Here is a 14376-nt window from a genome sequence, read left to right on the forward strand (position 1 = left end):
ATATTTAGAGGCATGAATATGACAAATTTTTTATTTCAAAATCTCAAGCTGTAACCAGCATAGCACCACTGACATGGATGCCTTGATAGAACTCTATGATCTGATCACCAGAAAAGATTCTACATGATCACGCCAGACTATAATTAAGGCTAACCAATCAAAATTCAGGTACCCAATACCAGTTATAATCCAGGTAGAAACTACAGATCATAGGAACCCTGGGACTGGTTTTCCAGGGAACCCTGGAATTATTTTTTAAGTGCTACAGCATGTACAAGGACACTGGCCCACAAGCTAGCTTCTCACACGTAGAAACTGACCGACTAAGAGGTAGATGAGAGATTCCAGGTTCCATCTAGCAGTGGAGAGGCAGGGCTCCAGCATGTATCAGAGATAAGCCCCAAAAGCAAAGTCCACTTATGCTTCAGCAGAGGTGAGCGGGCAGGCTCCTGGCACCACCTCCTCCAAAGGGAAGGGAAGGAGGGCTGCACTGCTCTCCCTGTGTCACTGGCTCCTCTCCCTGGGTCCAGGTGGGGCCTCTCGTTTTCTCCAGGCTAACCCACTGTGTCCCAAGGTTAATCTCACAAGACACTGGTCCCTACATCATGTAAAGGGTGGATGGGGAGCCTCCTAATACTATGTCAACATGACTGCTAACAGGGAGCCACACACACAACTGAATTTCACAGGACCCCATATCCTCCAATGGGCTCTTTCCCACGTCTACTCGAAAGGAATCGCGGGTTTCCCTTTGGCCTTTTCTTCCTGGGAATCAGTCCATGGGAGATGCCAAGCCCCGCTGGAACATGAAATTATCCACAGATGTGTAACTGCATACTCTAACAGGAGAGAAAACACGCTTATTTTTGTTTCCAGCTACTCATACTTAGCTTTCTAAACACAAAAACTGAATAATTTATCTGAATTATGCATGATGGTTTGGTATCTCTAAGAAAGCATATAAAACATAAACTCATGTTCGTGCATGAATTAAACTGACTTCATGAGTCCTAGGGAGATGCATTAACCTGTGCTGTTCCCCTGGACGCACACTTGGCCTCACACAGGTGCCACTAACAGCCCCGACGGCACAGTGCCAGAGGACAGCAAGGTGAGGCTGGGGAAGTGAGGATGCAGGGCCCAGAGAGGACCTGGGCAGTGACCCGAGTGCCTCCAACAGTCTCAGATGCTACTTGATTACTTCTATGCTATGGGCTGTCAACTCTTAAACAGGCTAGAAAATATTTACCCATGCACTACCATGTTTGGATTTCAAACAATTTTAAACATTTTTAATCAGATTGGGGGAGCAACAGATAATAAAATTAGGGTCTGTACTGTTATAGTATGTAACAGTAATAAAAACCGTGTGGGGGCATTTTTGGTTAATTTGTCATCGAAAACAGTAATCTAAACCTGGGAGAGCTGCTATATGGGGAGGGAGGAGTGAAGAAATGAAGTGGAGAACAGGCTTGTCCTCGGGTAGGATGTGTCAGCTTAGACTGGCCCTCAACATCTGGATGGCGCAATGGGTAAAGGTGCCATGGAAGACCCCACAAAACGACTCCACGTCATCAGAACAAAGACAAACACAAGCTCTTTTCTGACTTCCTAACATAGAACTGTAACATCTGTAATACAAGTTGATTAAAATACTGCTCAAACAGCACATACGGAAACAATACCTTGTCACTCTCTACAAGTACATACTCCATTTACAATTTGGTTTTTAAACCAGAAAAAACTGTTAAAACATCTGTCCAACAGTGATGTATTCAAAAGTATATACACCTAATAGTCCAAGAGAATGCTCACTCTGGACCCAGTGTCAGCACCAAAGTGCAGTGTGTGTGACTGCAAATCAGGTAAAAATAAAAAATACAGTACTTTCTGAGGCCTAGGACTAGCTCAGGATACACTTTAAAGCATTTGTGGCAGACAGGCGTGTCCTCAAAGGCCTTCCTTTAAGACAGGCACCAAATCACCACTGGTTACACATAAGTGCATTTTGCATCACTGTACAGGGATATAATATTCCCATCAGAAGGTATAGGAAATTTAAATGCTACACAGTCTTACAAAAATTGCTAGAAAATTTTTTTTGCACTTCAACTTTAAAATTTTTAAATGTGCCACTTTCAACATCAATTACAAACTACTTTCTGACTGCATTACTCAACCCTAAGGAAGAACCTGGTTTCAGGGATTGCATCCCTTTCCCAAGACGTGCACTTGATTCAGAAATGCAGCAGCACAACTACTACATGTTAGTTCTCCAGTTATTAGTTGCTAAACTGTTTACGAGCCACTGGGCAGCTAGAAGCCTCGAACCCAAAGGCATTAACTGCTTACCAAAAGAAACTCAGTCCGACAACTGGCCTCAGCGTTGTCTTGTAAGGACAAACAGCTAGAGCAAAGTGCTGGGAAGATTGCTGCTCTGCCAGCGCAGGCAGGTAGTCTTTGAGTGCTTATACAGGTGGCTGGACTGACTAAACCTCTTGCCACACTTCAGGCAGGCGTAGGGCTTTTCACCTGTATGAACACGGATGTGTTTCTTGCAATCTGTCAAAGTCAGAAAAGTTTTGCAGCAGATTTTGCAGGCATACTTGCGAGCTCCCTCTACAACCAAAACATTGTGCTCTGATAAGGCCTTCTTGCACTTTGACAGAACATCTGCAGATGCTCTGGTCAACTGTGGAGGGCCAGGCTGGGAAGGATGGCCATTTTCAAATGAGGATGTAGCTCCATTCATCATTAGCTGGGAACTGGTAGAGTTTTCTGGGATCTGTGAGCTCCTGACAGAAGTTACAACTGGCATTTTGGGAGCTATGCGGCGATAGTATGGAAAGTTACTGGCTCCTCCCCTTGGGGAACCTATCATTACCCTGGAGAAGGAAGAGTGGAGGCCCAAACCAGACCTGGAAAAGTCCATCCCAAACTGTTCTCCTCCTTGGTAGCCTGAAGTCTGCACACATGGCAGGCCCATCACCTCCTGCATAGGTCTGACAAAGTGGGAGTCTGCAGGTTCACTAAATGGGTTCTCTACATGGGAGCCAGGGGCAGAGGAGGGCCCACCTGCAGGCCCAGCCTCTGGACTCAACAAATAGGGGGCCTCACTCTCCAGCCTGCAGTCACTAGTGGTGTTTGGGATATTATCATCATTGTTCTGATTTGCAGTAAAGTTATTTCCTCTGCTCTTGTTAAGAAAATTTGAAATACTAAAAGTGGACTTATGCTCTAGGTTATTTGTGACCTCCAAAATGTGGATATCACCTACCCTGTCTGTGCTAGACTGGGGATCTGAAAAACTCCGATCACTGCTTTCAGGGCTGAGGTCTATCTTCTCGGCACTGACCACAACTCCTTCCACTTCTACAGACTCGCTGCCTTCTGCTTGTGAGGTCACATCGCTCACTTCATCCTGAGGCTCAGGCGAGCTCAGGGGCTCAGATTTAACCACCACTCTCATGTGCTCCTTCTCACCAAGGCCAACCTCAGGATTTTCACACTGAAAACTACTTTTCTCAGTTGCAGCTTCCTGATCAAAACTAGTCTCAACCTGAGTTGCCCGAGAGGCCATGGACAACTGTGCCATGTTGCCAGCACTGTTATCAGACTGGCTGGGCACCTGGGCATCTTCTTGAGTGCCAAAAGACTGATCAAACATGATCGCACTGTCTTCCTGGTTATCAGTCATTCCATCAGCTTTAGGATTATCCACAATTTTCAGAGAATCTGGTGAAAAGAACTCCTCCCGAGAATGAACCCCTGAAGGCCCATTCTCAGGTGTAACATCTGAAATGGCAGACTCATCCATGGAGGGTCGGAGGCGCTGCCTGGCCCGCTCTTCTGCAGACTGCTTGCGCTTATGAAGGCGTCTCATGGGGAAGGGCGTGCGCTGATCCAGGTTATTGCGCATGGAAGAGCTCATGGGGGCTGGCTGCTCCTCGCCATTCTGGCTGGAATTGAGGGCTGAGCTCACAATACTTAGTCCCAGCTGCTGTAGCATAAAGGAGCGCTGCATGCGGGCACTCTGCTCCTGAACGCGCTCACTGGGGGGAGACATGGGCAGCGTCCTTGTCGTTAAGTAATGTTTACATGCCTTAACAACAGAGTTCAAATGCAGGTGAGAGGCTGCCAATAAGACATCCATAACATTGCTCTCCCCCAGCATGAGGGTGGAGGTATACATCATGTCAATCAGTGCAGCAAAGGCCTCTGCTGTCACCACCTCGCTATCCAGCTGGATCATGTTCATGGTCTGATCTCCTTCTGCCACTGAGAACAGGGCTCGGAAATGCGTGCTGCATGCCGCCAGCACGGAGCGGTGGGCTTTAAAGTGTCTATTCCCTACCACAATGACACAATCACAGAGCTGGCCATGAAGTCTCTGGTAGTTCAGCTGCTGGAAGATTTGTTCAAAGTGACCAGGAAAATCCATGATTCTACAGGAAAACAAAGAAAATGTTAAGACCTAGAAAAGCTTCAAAGTCAGAACACAAAGGGTATGATGAAAAGAGTGGAATGGATGGCCAAGCTTGGACCTTTGAAGCCTGTGATCTCTCTGATAATGGGCACATACACTAAGAGCTTGTCATATAAGGAGCAAATGTCAATTCAGCCATCAGCCCAGGAGGCATGCACACATGTGGGCCCAGCTACTGACAGGCTTCCCTTTACTCTTCATATGAGCCATGTATAACACTAAGGGGCTAAGTTAGTAAAGACCAGTGTGTGAGTGATGGATATCTATCCCACAGAAGTTTGTTACAGTTTTGCATTCCCTAACGATGAGGAATGAATGCCAAGAAATTCCAAAATCTTAGGAACCTTAAATAAGTGAAAAGGGCAAATTAATATTAGTGTGGAAGATTTCCAGTTATAGAGGGTAGCAGATTGCACACATGCATTTGCCCCCTGTTCATTCCTGAAACCCCACTAAAATGACACTAAGCCAGGCGTGGTGGGTCACACCTGTAATCTCAGCACTTTGGGAGGCTGAGACGGGCAGATCACCTGAGGTCAGGAATTCAAGACGAGCCTGACCAACATGGTGAAACTCCGTCTCTACTAAAAATACAAAAAAATTAGCCAGGCATGGCAGTGTGTACTTGTAATCCCAGGTACTCGGGAGGCTGAGGCAGAAGAACTGCTTGAACCCGGAAGGCAGAGGTTGCAGTGAGCTGAGATCGTGCCACTGCACTCCCAGCCTGGGCGACAGAGCCAGACTTCATCTCAAAGAAAAAAAAAAAAAAAAAAAAAAAAAAACCCTGAAGTTTTTTGGCTTCGTTGTTGTTTTAAAGGTATACACCCACAAGAAAAATGAGAATGAGAAGGGCTTCAATAGCATTTTGGAAGCTGGGGAGCAGGTAAATCAGTGCTAACTGACTCAGCACACCCCAAAAGTGAAAATCCTAAACTGGCAGTGGATAAAACAACCTAACATATAAATCTCATTCCCAAAGGCCAAGGAACTGGTTGCCCTTGCCAGGGGAAATGGAATGAAGGTGTGGCTAAGGCACGAGGCCTGGCTGAAAATCTATCCAATAGAAAAAACAAAAACAAAACAAAACAACCCTAGGCCAGATGCGGTGGCTCATGCCTGTAATCCTATAGCACTTTTGGAGGCTATGGTGGGAGGACTGCCTGAGCTTAGGAGTTTGAGACCAGCCTGGGCAACAAGGTGAAACTCTGTCTCTACCAAAAATACAAAAAATTAGCCGGGCATGGTGGTGTGTGCCTCTGGTCCCAGCTACTCAAGAGGCTGAAGGGGGAGGATCACTTGAGCCTGGGAGGCAGAGGCTGCAGTGAGCAGAGATCGCACCGCTGCACTCCAACCTGGGTGAGAGTGAAACCTGTCTCAAAAAAAAATTAGCTGAGTATGGTGGTGTGCACCTGTGGTCCCAGCTACTTGGGAGGCTGAGGTGGGAGGATCACTTGAGCCTGGGAAGTCAAGGCTTCTGTGAACTGTGACTGGGCCACTGCACTCTAGCCTAAGCAACAGAGCAAGGCCCTGTCTCAGAAAATAAAATAAAAATAAGTGAATGAATAAGAAAAAGTGAAGGAATTAATCAGGTCCAATATCTTGACTACAGAAAGAGAAAAGTAAGAATACAGAGGGTGAAAATGATGTAAGAAATGGTTTTTTTTTTTGTTTTGAGACAGAGTTTCGCTCTGTTCCCCCAGGCTAGAGTACAATGGCACGATGTCGGCTCACTGACCTCTGCCTCCCCGGTTCAAGTGATTCTCCTGCCTCAGCCTCCTCACTAGCTGGGATCATAGGCACCTGCCACCACCCCCGGCTAATTTTTGTATTTTTAGTAGAGACGGGGGTTTTACCATCTTGGTCAGGCTGGTCTTGAACTCCTGACCTCAGGTGATCCGCCCGTCTTGGCCTCCCAAAGTGCTGGGATTACAGGCAGGAGCCACTGCGCCCAGCCAAGAAATGGTATTTTTTTAAATTTTGAGAACTGAATAAATTTTCTTATTAAGACTGATAAGGCCCAACAAGTACTCAACAATATGAAAATACAAATCCCCACACTAGGCTGATATCAGGAATAAAATGGGCGTTTGTCTTTGCCATAGCACACTGCAAGCTAGAAGATGACAGTTCCTTCAAAAGTATCCAAAAAAAAAAATTTCCAACTTAGAATTCCACACTCAGCCAAACTATTAATCAATTAGGATAAACTAAGGCATTTTCAGATAAGAACCCAAAGGTTTACCCTTTCTCAGGAAGCGACTAAGATTGCAGGAAACAGGAGACTCACTAGAGAAGACAGGCAAAGGGAATCCCAAGGATAATGATGAAGCCCCAGATGACAACTAGGGAGCAGGCCTGGAGAGCAAAAGCAGTCAAACTGGAGCAGGAAGGACTCCAAGGAGTGGGTCTCCAAGGCGGGTGGAAAAAAAAGGAATGGAGAGATAACCTGATGTGATTGGGAGTGCTTAGAATTTACCAGTTCTATCAAAGTGTGAAGATGGGTCATTAAAAAAGACAAGAAAATTTTAAATGGATCAACGATTAACTCCAGGAAAAAAAAAAAAGGTTGTTTACTTGTAGGACACAATATGCAATTCATTTGTAGACAGTATTTACACAGTCATAAAATAAGTACACTAACCAAATGTGAGATACTGGGAAGATGAGACAAAGCAACTTTGCATGGGGGGAGGGGGTAGAGGAGATGAGGTATAATAAAGTTAAATCTTCGCTTTCCTTATTAATCTAGAAATACAGTCTGAAATAGGTTATCTCAAAAAATAGTAATTTGGCATGTTATTTAGCAGTACAGAAGTTGGTTGAGCATGGTGGCTCATGCCTGTAATCCCAGCGCTTTGGGAGGCCAAGGTAGGTGGGTCCCTTGAGCCCCCAGGAGTTCGAGACCAGCCTGAGCAACACGGCGAAACCCCATCTCTTACTAAAAATACAAAAACAATTAGCCGGGTATGGTGGTGTGTGCCTGCAGTCCCAGCTGTTTGGGAGGCTGAGGTGGATCACTTGAGCCCGGGAGTCAAAGGTTGCAGTGAGCAGAGATCATGTCACTGCACTCTAATCTGGGAGACAGAGTGAGACCCTGTCTCAAAAAACAAACAAACAAAAAGGAAGTCAATAGTGGAAGAAATAGCTGAAATAACTGAAAGTGGTTGCCTCTGAGAAGTGGGTAATTGATGGGGAAAAGGATGGGACAGGGGACTGCTGTTCTGTTGTTGTTTCTTTTCACCTATAAGACTTACGGAACTATAGGCTGGGTGTGGTAGCTCATGCCTGTAATCCTAACCCTTTGGGAGGCCGAGGGGGGTGGATTGCTTGAGCTCAGGAGTTCGAGACCACCCTGGGTAACATGGCAAAACCCCATCTCAACTAAAAATACAAAAAGTAGCCGGCCATGGTGGCAAGTGCCCGCCATGTAGTCCCAGCGTACTTGGGAGGCTAAGGCGGGAGGATTGCTTCAGCCCAGGGGGCAGAGGTTATAGACAGCGAAGATCGCTGCACTGCAACCTGGGCGACAGAGCAAGTCTCTGTCTCAAATAAATACATAAAAATGTATAATCATATTTATAAAATTTTTTTTAAAAAAAGGTAGATCCGTGGCATTCTAAAGGGATATACCTGAGATCTTTGCAAATCTCCAAAATTCACAAATACCATCATGGCATTTCATAAGAAGGCAGCATGGGTGCCAAGCGGCTCCCCAGGCCCAACCACTTGCTCTGATGCCCCAGCCGTACAGTCTTACAGGCCAAAGTTGGTCAGGATCGTGGGAAATAACTGAAATGGCAAACTAAGTCCACAAAACCCAAGGGTCTACTGTGGCGACTGAGACTCTTATGCTATTCAGCTATACTTGGAAAGTTAACTATCGGAAAAGCAAAATGCCTCAAAGCAGCAGCCACATGTTGCCTCCTATGTTTGTTGACCTCTGATGAATTTCCAACAACAAAATAGATCACTGAAACACACACTTTCCCACTGAGGTGTCTGCTCTTTGCTATCATGTGTGAGAGATGAGATCTCCAAAGATGCAGCCACTGCCACATCCCTTCTTGCTTTACCAAGCTTTCCTGCAGAAAGCAGAGAGCCAGCAGTGGCAGGCAGCAGCACACACATCCCAGGTCCCCACCCAACTCACTCAGGGCCCACAGAGCTCAAGGCTTTGGAGAGATTAAACGAAATGCAATTACTGCTCATAAGTCTATAGCCCTGCCTTAGAAAGTATACTCATATATGAATAAGTGCCAAGTTCCAGAGGGGTGATTATTCTGTAGCAGTAACAGGGAAGAAACATTCTGGTTTGAGGAATAAAATAAATTAAACAGGGAGTTGTGGTGGGAAGTTGTACAAGTCTCAGAGTTGCTCTTAGCGACCATGGAAGCTTGGGCCCAACAGGCAAAACCAAGGAACACCAGACACTCAGCGTTATTGCTTTCTCTCCTACAGTGGGGAACAGACCCAGTGTATTAGTCTGTTTTCACACTGCTATAAAGAAATACCCAAGACTGGGTAATTTATAAAGGAAAGAGGTTTAATTGACTCACAGTTCTGCATGGCTGAGGTGGCCTCAAGAAACTTACAATCATGGTAGAAGGCGAAGGGAAAGCAAGGACCTTCTTCACATGGTGGCAGGAGAAGAGTGTGTGTGAAGGAGAAACTGTCATTTATAAAACCATCAGACATTGTGAGAACTCACTGTCACGATAACAGCATGGGGGAAACCACCCCCAGGATCCAATCGCCTCCTTCCCTCCACGTGGGGATTACAATTTGAGATGAGATTTGGGTTGGGACAGGAGCCAAACCATATCACCCAGCATTGTAGTAAGTCTCACTGGTGATAGTAACAGAGGTAATGGTAGTGGTAATAAAATATATACTTTTTAATGTGCTTTTTTTTTTGAGACAGGGTTTCACCCTGTTGCCCAGGCTAGAGTACAATGGCATGATCATAGCTCACTGCAGCCTTGAACTCCTGGCATCAAGCAATCCTCCTGCCAGCCTGGGATTACAGGTATAACAGTAACCAGTGAGAGCGTGACAGTCACTATTCTAAGTACTTTTAATTTACATTATTTCTAATCTTCAAAACAACAGTGGCAGGTGGGAATTATTTTCCTGACTTAATGGATGAGGGGGGCCATAAAAGACTGACTTTGCAAATAAATAGTATTTCAACCAGGCATACTGATTTAAAAGGACAGTAATATTCTGTTCAATGCTTCTCTCTCTCTCTCTCTCTCTTTTTTAAATAAGCAACAGAGCTTATATGAGAAAAAGAGCTTACTTAAAAATTATGGGACTGGGCATGGTGGCTCACATCTGTAATTCCCAGTACTTTGGAAGGCCAAGGTGGGAAGATTACCTGAGCCCAGGAGTTCGAGACCAGCCTAGGCAACATGGCAAGACCTCATCTCTAAAATAAATCATCAAATTTTAAAAATTGTGGTCGCAGAAACACCATTTTGAGGAAATTTTCCAAGAGCCAGGGGACCTTTGAAAAGAGGCTGCTAAGGTAGCTAAACACAACCCCAACAAAGATAAAAGGTTTAAATAATACTGGAAGATAGGCAAACAGTACATACAATCTTTTAACTTCCCATCAGCCTAGAGATCCTCAGCTCTACACTAGATCCCCCATCATAGGCCTTGAGATCAACTCAAGTTCTCCACGCTCCTCTCAAAACACTTTAGGGATGCTTGGAACTTCCTGTTATACCTTGTTGGCAGACCATCTTCAGGCAATACAGAGGCTAATGTCTGCACCATAAGTATGATTCCACCTTGGGAAAGTGGGACTCACAATTTGCAGGCTATCCAAATGTGAAGGGGGAAGGGGTGTTCAAAGATTCTGGGGAGCTGCAAATGACAGATGTCCACCATAGCATCCCTCTGACAAACAGGGCCCCTCTACATATTAATCCAGGTGACTTTGGAAATGCATAGTTTTAATGAGTAAGTGGTGATCTTCCTAGAAATGAAAGAAAGAACCAAACAACAGAAGGACAGATGAGTTGGTGTTACACTGTAACATCTTCAAGTACCAATTTATTAAGTCCTGATTATTCTGTCATGGACTGCTAAAGAAGTAGGGTAAATTTTCTTAAAAAAAGGAACTCTAAAGAAATTAAAACAGAAAATTTAAAACTATTTGTCAACTTATTTAAAAATAATAATAAACAAATTACAGCCAGGCACGGTGGCTCACGCCTACAATCCCAGCACTTTGGAAGGCCAAGGCGGGCAAATCATGAGGTCAAGAGATCGAGACCATCCTGGCCAACATGGTGAAACCCCGACTCCACTAAAAATACAAAAATTAGCTGGGCATGGTGGCCCGTGCCTGTAGTCCCAGCTACTCGGGAGGCTGAGGCAGGGGAATCGCTTGAACCTGGGAGGCGGAGAGTGCAGTGAGCCAAGATCACGCCACTGCACTCCAGCCTGGTGACAGAGCGAGACTCCGTCTCAAAAAAATAATAAAAACAAATGATAAACAATTACATGTTAACATAACATTTTAATAACTGGGCCTGGCATGGTGGCTCACACCTGTAAAACCAGCAAGCACCTTGGGAGGTTGAGGTGGAAGGATCAGTTAAGCCCAGGAGTTCAAGATCAGCCTGGGCAACATAGCGAGATTCCATCTCTATATTAAAAAAAAGTTATTTAAAAAATAAATAACTATTTTCCAAAAACATAAGAGGGGTATTGTTTTATATTTTGGCATTAAGAGAAGACAACTGGATTCTCATATTTGCTTCTGCATTCAGGTTTGTGATACCACACATTGCATGGCCTCTGGAACTCCATTCCACATTCATGAATGAGTAAAAAAAAGGACCAGCGCAGTAGCTCATGCCTGTAATCCCAGCTCTTTTGGAGGTCCAGGTGGGCAGAGGCCAGGAGTTTGAGACCAGCTTGACCAACATGGTGAAACCCTGCCTCTATTAAAAATGTAGAAATTAGTCAGGCATGGTGGCGCATGCCTGTAGTCTCAGCTACTCGGGAGGCGAGACATATGAGAATTGCTTGAACCCAGGAGGTGGAGGTTGCAGTGAGCCAAGACTGTACCCACTGCACTCTAGTCTGGGTGATAGTATGAGACTCTCAAAAAAAAAAAGAATGAGTAAAAAATGACATAGGAATTAAAGAGAAATTAGGCAGACACTGAGGGTAAAGAAGTCAGTAAGGTTTTCCTTTTAATGAAAAGCAGCCCCAAGTCATTTTTCTTTCTAACAAAGAGCAACCTGTAAAATAAAGCTGCAGACATAGATGCCAGCAGTTGTGCCAATCACGTTCAAAACGGTGGCTTCATCTTCCCTTCTCTTTTTCAGCAATGTGTACAGTAAGGAGCAGACAACAGGGCAGGCCAAGGAGAAAGTCCATTTGCATAATAAGATTAGGATAGAATGGCCAGCCTTCCCCATGTGCTATGTAAACGTCACACGTGATCAAACCAATCTGTGGGCCCTACGTAAATCAGATACCACCTACTCAAGCCTGCCTATAAAATCTGGCAAATTCTGCCACTGGCTGGTCAATTCCTTTCAGAAGCCCTTCTGTCTCACTAGAGAGAGAGCTGTTTTCCTTTCTCTTTGTTTCTTTCTTTGGCCTATTAAACCTCCACTCCTAAACTCCTCGTGTGTGTCTGTGTCCCAAATTTTCTTGGCCCGAGACAACAAACCCCAGGTATCTACCCCAGACAAGGAAACTGCTCCAAAAAAAAAAGCAAATAAGTCTTTGTATCATTATAAAAAGTTCTGACCTCACAGACCCCTTGAAAAAGTCTGGGGGGCCCATACAGATCACTGGACTATACTTCGTAAACTGCTGATCTAACAAAAATTTTAATTATATTCGGAAGATAGAAGAATGAGTAATATGCATTGAGCAAAACTGGTAGAATTACAAGGAGAAATTAACAAATTCATAAAGAGTAACAGTCTTACCTTTAATCAAGGAAGATGTCAATAGATAATGCCTAAACTAAAATTAAGAATTAGTTCCTGCCAGGCATGGTGGCTCACGCTTATAATCCCAGCACTTTGGGAGGCCAAGGCAGGCAGATCATCTGAGGTCAAGAGTTCAAGACCAGCCTGACCAACATGGTGAAACCCTGTCTCTACTAAAAATACAAAAATTAGCTGGGTGTGGTGGCACACACCTGTAATCCCAGCTACTCGGGAGGTTGAGGCAGGAGAACTGCTTGAACCTGGGAGGCGGAGGTTGCAGTGAGCCGAGATCACGCCACCGCACTCCAGCCTGGGCAACAAAGCAAAACTCCATCTCAAAAAAAAAAAAAAAAAAAAAAAAAAAAAAAAAATTAGCTCCAAGCATATTATTTAATATATATATGTAATTACCAAAAGAATTAGCTAAGAGTTGAAAGTGGTAGTCTTGGAGAAGAGAAAATGGAAAACAGGAACCTGGGCAACATGGTGAGACCCCCATCTCCACCAAAAACACAAAAAAATAGCCGGGCGTAGTGATGCACACCTATAGTCCCAGCTACTCAGGAGACTGAGGTGGGAGGATAGCTGTGGGAGGATAGCTTGAGCCCGCAGGGGTAGAGGGTGCAGTGAGCTGAGATCATACTACCTGCACTCTACTTTGGGTGACAGAGTGAGACCCTATCGCCAAAAAAAATTTAAAAAGAAAAGAAAATGGAAAGCAGGGAAGGTAAGGCCTGGTGTTTGTCTTAAATCTTGTAGAACTACTGATTCATTAAATGATGTTCACTGGCTAGGCACAGTGGCTCATGACTACAATCCCAGCATTCTGGGAGGCCAAGGTGGGTGGAACACTTGAGGCCAGGAGCTTGAGACCAGCCTGACCAACATGGCGAAACCCTGTCTCTACCAAAAATAAAAAAATTAGCTGGGTGTGGTGGCACAGGCCTGTAATCCCAGATATTTGGGAGGCTGAGGCACAAGAATCGCTTGAACCTGGGAGATGGAGACTGCATTGAGCCAAGGTAGTGCCACTGCACTCCAGCCTGGCGACAGAGTGAGATCGTCTCAAAAAAAAAAAAAAAAAAAAAGACATGCACTTAGCAAATTTACATATACTTTTGGTAAGATAATAAATGTAAAAAGAAAGCCTGAATAGACTATAACCACATACATACAATTAGAAAAAACTGTCATTATCACCCCCTAAAAGGCATCAGTACTAAATAGTTTTGTAGGAAATATCTATCAAATGTTATGGAGAGGATAATAATTATATTATTTAAGGGACAGAAAGCTTCCTATGATACAATAATGATATAAATAGTTATTGTATCACAAACCAGGTAATGCAATTATTAACACAGTAAATACCAATCTTTCTGAATGGATCAGGAAGAATGATTCATGCACAGTGAAGGGCAACCTATTGCTGTGGTTGTGTAACTGCTCAATAGGTTCACCATGCCCCTGCCTACAGAGAGCCGATTTATCAAGACAGCGGAACTGCAACAGAGAAAGGGGAATTCACACAGAACCAGCTGTGTGGGAGGACCGGAGTTTTACTATTACTAAAATCAGTCTTCCTGAAAACTCGGGGATCAGAGTTTTTAAGGATAATTTGGTGGGTGGGGGCCAGTGAGTCAGGAGTGCTGATCGGTTGGGTTAGGGATGAAATCTAGGGAGTTGAAGCTGTTCTCTTATGCTGGGTCAGTTCCTCGGTGGGGGATACAGAACTGGTTGGCAGGTCCAGGTGGGGCCATCCAGTTGTCAGAAATGCAAAAACCTGAAAAGACATCTCAAAAGGCCAATCTGAGGTTCACAATAGTGATGTTATCTTCAAGAGTAATTGGGGAAGTTGCAACTCTTATGACCTACCTAATGATGGCTGGTAATATTTAGAATTCCAGCCCCTCTAATTCTAACTTG

At 44.6% G+C, this 14376-nt stretch overlaps 1 protein-coding gene across 3 annotated transcripts in view; it reads right to left on the reverse strand.

The window, feature by feature from the left end:
• Positions 1 to 17: 17 nt before the first annotated feature.
• The window catches only part of ZBTB5 (zinc finger and BTB domain containing 5), a 46459-nt gene continuing 32100 nt past the window's right edge, over positions 18 to 14376 (reverse strand). For 2 of the 3 annotated variants that reach the window (XM_007968706.3, XM_007968705.3), the window contains exon 2: positions 18 to 4445. In XM_007968706.3, the coding sequence (XP_007966897.1) occupies positions 2408 to 4441 (2034 nt within the window). In that variant the 5' untranslated portion in view covers positions 4442 to 4445 and the 3' untranslated portion in view covers positions 18 to 2407. The remainder of the gene's footprint in view (positions 4446 to 14376) is intronic. The other variant, XM_073021781.1, reaches the window with a different exon arrangement.

The sequence above is a fragment of the Chlorocebus sabaeus genome, chromosome 12 (genome assembly GCF_047675955.1).
Source record: "Chlorocebus sabaeus isolate Y175 chromosome 12, mChlSab1.0.hap1, whole genome shotgun sequence".
In the NCBI taxonomy this organism is placed as follows: Eukaryota; Metazoa; Chordata; class Mammalia; order Primates; family Cercopithecidae; genus Chlorocebus; species Chlorocebus sabaeus.